Source organism: Chiloscyllium plagiosum, unplaced genomic scaffold (genome assembly GCF_004010195.1).
Source record: "Chiloscyllium plagiosum isolate BGI_BamShark_2017 unplaced genomic scaffold, ASM401019v2 scaf_3996, whole genome shotgun sequence".
Classification (NCBI taxonomy): Eukaryota; Metazoa; Chordata; class Chondrichthyes; order Orectolobiformes; family Hemiscylliidae; genus Chiloscyllium; species Chiloscyllium plagiosum.
The window spans coordinates 11,715-15,240 of record NW_025210313.1 but is presented as its reverse complement, the minus strand read 5'-3'; the positions used below and the strand labels follow the sequence as shown (position 1 = coordinate 15,240).

At 47.2% G+C, this 3,526-nt stretch overlaps 1 protein-coding gene and 1 long non-coding RNA gene across 2 annotated transcripts; both read left to right on the top strand.

Annotated features, from left to right (window-relative positions):
• Positions 1–690: 690 nt before the first annotated feature.
• On the top strand, positions 691–2,118 carry LOC122546893 (flocculation protein FLO11-like; the record flags this gene model as incomplete). The annotated part of the gene is made up of 1 exon (XM_043685509.1): positions 691–2,118. A coding segment is annotated over exon 1 (1,362 nt), but the record flags the coding sequence as incomplete, so codon positions are not given.
• A 2-nt stretch (positions 2,119–2,120) lies between these two features.
• LOC122546894 lies at positions 2,121–2,630 on the top strand. The gene is made up of 3 exons (XR_006310831.1): positions 2,121–2,143; positions 2,388–2,413; positions 2,580–2,630. It is a non-coding gene; the product is annotated as an uncharacterized LOC122546894 (long non-coding RNA).
• The last annotated feature ends 896 nt before the right edge of the window (positions 2,631–3,526 follow it).

The following is a 3,526-nucleotide window of genomic DNA, read 5'->3' as shown; positions in this document are numbered from 1 at the left end:
CATGAGCCACTGTGCCACTAGGGGCCTGCTATTATAACAGGAAATGAGAATAAAAGCGTGCAGGGACTGCTTTAGTTACATAGGGTGTCGATGACACCACATCCGACATGCTGTGTGCACTTTCAGTATTCTTATTGATGAAGGATGTAAATGTGTTGGAGGCAGTCCAGATGAGATATACTAAACTGAGACCTGAAGTGAACAGGGTGTCTTGTGGAAAAATTAGACAGATTGGACTTGTTTTCACTGCAATTTAGAAGTATTAGGGGTGATTTGATTGAAGTTTTTAAGATCCTGAATGGTTTTGTCAAAGTGGATGTGTAAAGGGTGTTTCCTTTTGTGGATGAATCTGGAACTAAGGGACACATTTAAAATTAGGGGCTCGGCATTTTAGGGCAGTGATGGAAGGAAGTATTCTCTCTCAGAGTGCTATGAGACTTCAGAACTTTACCTTTGAAGACAAAGCAGGTGGGATCATTGGATGTTTTTAAGACAGAAGGAATTTGCTTTTTGTTGGGAAGGGAATCAAAGGCTATTGGGCGGTATGTTTGTTCGTCAGCAGTAATCAATTATGCCATCCAAGCCTTTTAAACAGAGGTACATATTTACAAGGCAAAAGATTGGGGAAATTCTGGAATCCAGAGTAAATAAAGTATAATTTTAACATCAATAATTTCTCCTTTCTCAGAAAACGTGGAAATCAGGGCAGGTCCGGCAGAAAACATCAATACTATAACAAGTACAGATTATAAGAAAATGTCTAGCACCTTCTCCAGTGTCATCTGCAGCACCAGCTCGTCCAGTGCCATCGATGATGGCAGCACATCCAGCAGTATGTCCAGTACCACGGATGAAAACAGCACACCCTGTACCACTGATGTTAGCAGCACATCCAGTATCACTGATGATAGCATCACACCCAGTACCACCAATGAAAGCAGCACATCCAGTATCACTGATGATAGCATCACACCCAGTACCACCGATGAAAGCAGCACATCCAGTATCACAGATGATAGCATCACACCCAGTACCACCGATGATAGCATCACACCCAGTACCACTGATGATAGCAGCACATCCAGTACCACTGATGATAACATCACACCCAGTACCACCAATGAAAGCAGCACATCCAGTATCACTGATGATAGCATCACACCCAGTACTACCGATGATAGCATCACACCCAGTACCACTGATGAAAGCAGCACATCCAGTATCACTGATGATAGCATCACACCCAGTACCACCGATGATAGCATCACACCCAGTACCACTGATGATAGCAGCACATCCAGTACCACTGATGATAACATCACACCCAGTACCACCGATGAAAGCAGCACATCCAGTATCACTGATGATAGCATCACACCCAGTACCACCGATGATAGCATCACACCCAGTACCACTGATGATAGCAGCACATCCAGTACCACTGATGATAGCAGTACACCCAGCAGCAAACCCAGTACCACTGATGATAGCAGCACACCCAGCAGCACACCCAGAACCACCCTTGATAGCAGTACACCCTGCAGCAAATCCAGTACCACCGATGATAGCAGTACATTCAGCAGCACACCCAGTACCAATGATGATAGCAGTTCACTCAGCAGCAAACCCAGTACCACTGATGACAGCAGTACATTCAGCAGCACACCCAGTACCACTGATGATAGCAGTACATTCAGCAGCACACCTAGTACCAATGACGATAGCAGTACATCCAGCAGCACACCCAGTACCACTGATGATAGCAGTACACCCAGTACCACCGATGATACCAACACATTCAGCAGCATACCCATTACCACTGATGATAGCAGTACATCCAGCAGCACACCAAGTACCACCGATGATAGCAGTACATTCAGCAGCACACCCAGTACCACTGATGATACCAACACATTCAGCAGCATACCCATTACCACTGATGATAGCAGTACATCCAGCAGCACACCAAGTACCACCGATGATAGCAGTACATTAAGCAGCACACACAGTAACACCCCTGATAGCAGTATACCCAGCAGCACACCCAGCACCACCAATGATACCAACACATTCAGCAGCACACCCAGTACCACTGATGATAGCAGTACACCCAGCAACAAACCCAGTACCACCGATGATAGCAGTATACTCAGCAGTACACACGGCACCAATGATACCAACCCATTCAGCAGCACACCCAGTACCATTGATGATAACAACACATTCAGCAGCACAGCCAGTACCACTGATGATAGCAGTACACCCAGCAGCACATCCAGTACCACCAATGATAGCAGTACATTAAGCAGCACACACAGTAACACCCCTGATAGCAGTATACCCAGCAGCACAGCCAGTACCACCAATGAAACCAACACATTTAGCAGCACACCCAGTACCACCGATGATAGCAGTACATTAAGCAGCACACCCAGTACCACCCTTGATAGCAGTATACCCAGCAGCACACCCAGTACCACCACTGATACCAACACATTCAGCAGCACACCCAGTACCACTGATGATAGCAGTACACTCAGCAGCACACACAGCACCAATGATACCAACACATTCAGCAGCACACCCAGTACCACTGATGATAGCAGTACACCCAGTACCACCGATGATAGCAGTATACCCAGCAGCACACCTAGTACCACCAATGATACCAACACATTCAGCAGCACAGCCAGTACCACTGTTGATAGCAGTACACCCAGCAGCAAACCCAGTACCACCGATGATAGCAGTACATTCTGCAGCACACCCAGTACCACTGATGATAGCAGTACACCCAGCAGCACACCCAGTACCACTGATGATAGCAGTACACCCAGCAGCAAACCCAGTACCACCGATGATAGCAGCACATTCAGCAGCACACCCAGTACCACTGATGATACCAACACATTCAGTAGCACACCCAGTACCACTGATGATAGCAGTACATTCAGCAGCACACCCAGTACCACCCTTGATAGCAGTACACCCAGCAGCAAACCCAGTACCTCTGATGATAGCATTACATTCAGCAGCACACCCAGTATCATTGATGATAACAGGACACCCAGCAGCACAACCAGTACCACCAATGATACTAACACATTCAGCAGCACACCCAGTACCACCGATGATATCAGTACACTCAGCAGCACACACAGCACCAATGATACAAACCCATTCAGCAGCACACCCAGTACCATTGATGATAACAACACATTCAGCAGCACAGCCAGTACCACCAATGAAACCAACACATTTAGCAGCACACCCAGTACCACTGATGATAGCAGTACACCTAGCAGCACACCTAGTACCACCGACGATAGCAGTACATTCAGCAGCACACCCAGTACCACTGATGATAGCAGTACACCCAGCAACAAACCCAGTAACACCGATGAGAGCAGTACATTCAGCGGCACACCCAGTACCACCCTTGATAGCAGTACACCCAGCAGCAAACCCAGTACCACCGATGATAGCAGTACATTCAGCAGCACACCCAGTACCACCGATGATAGCA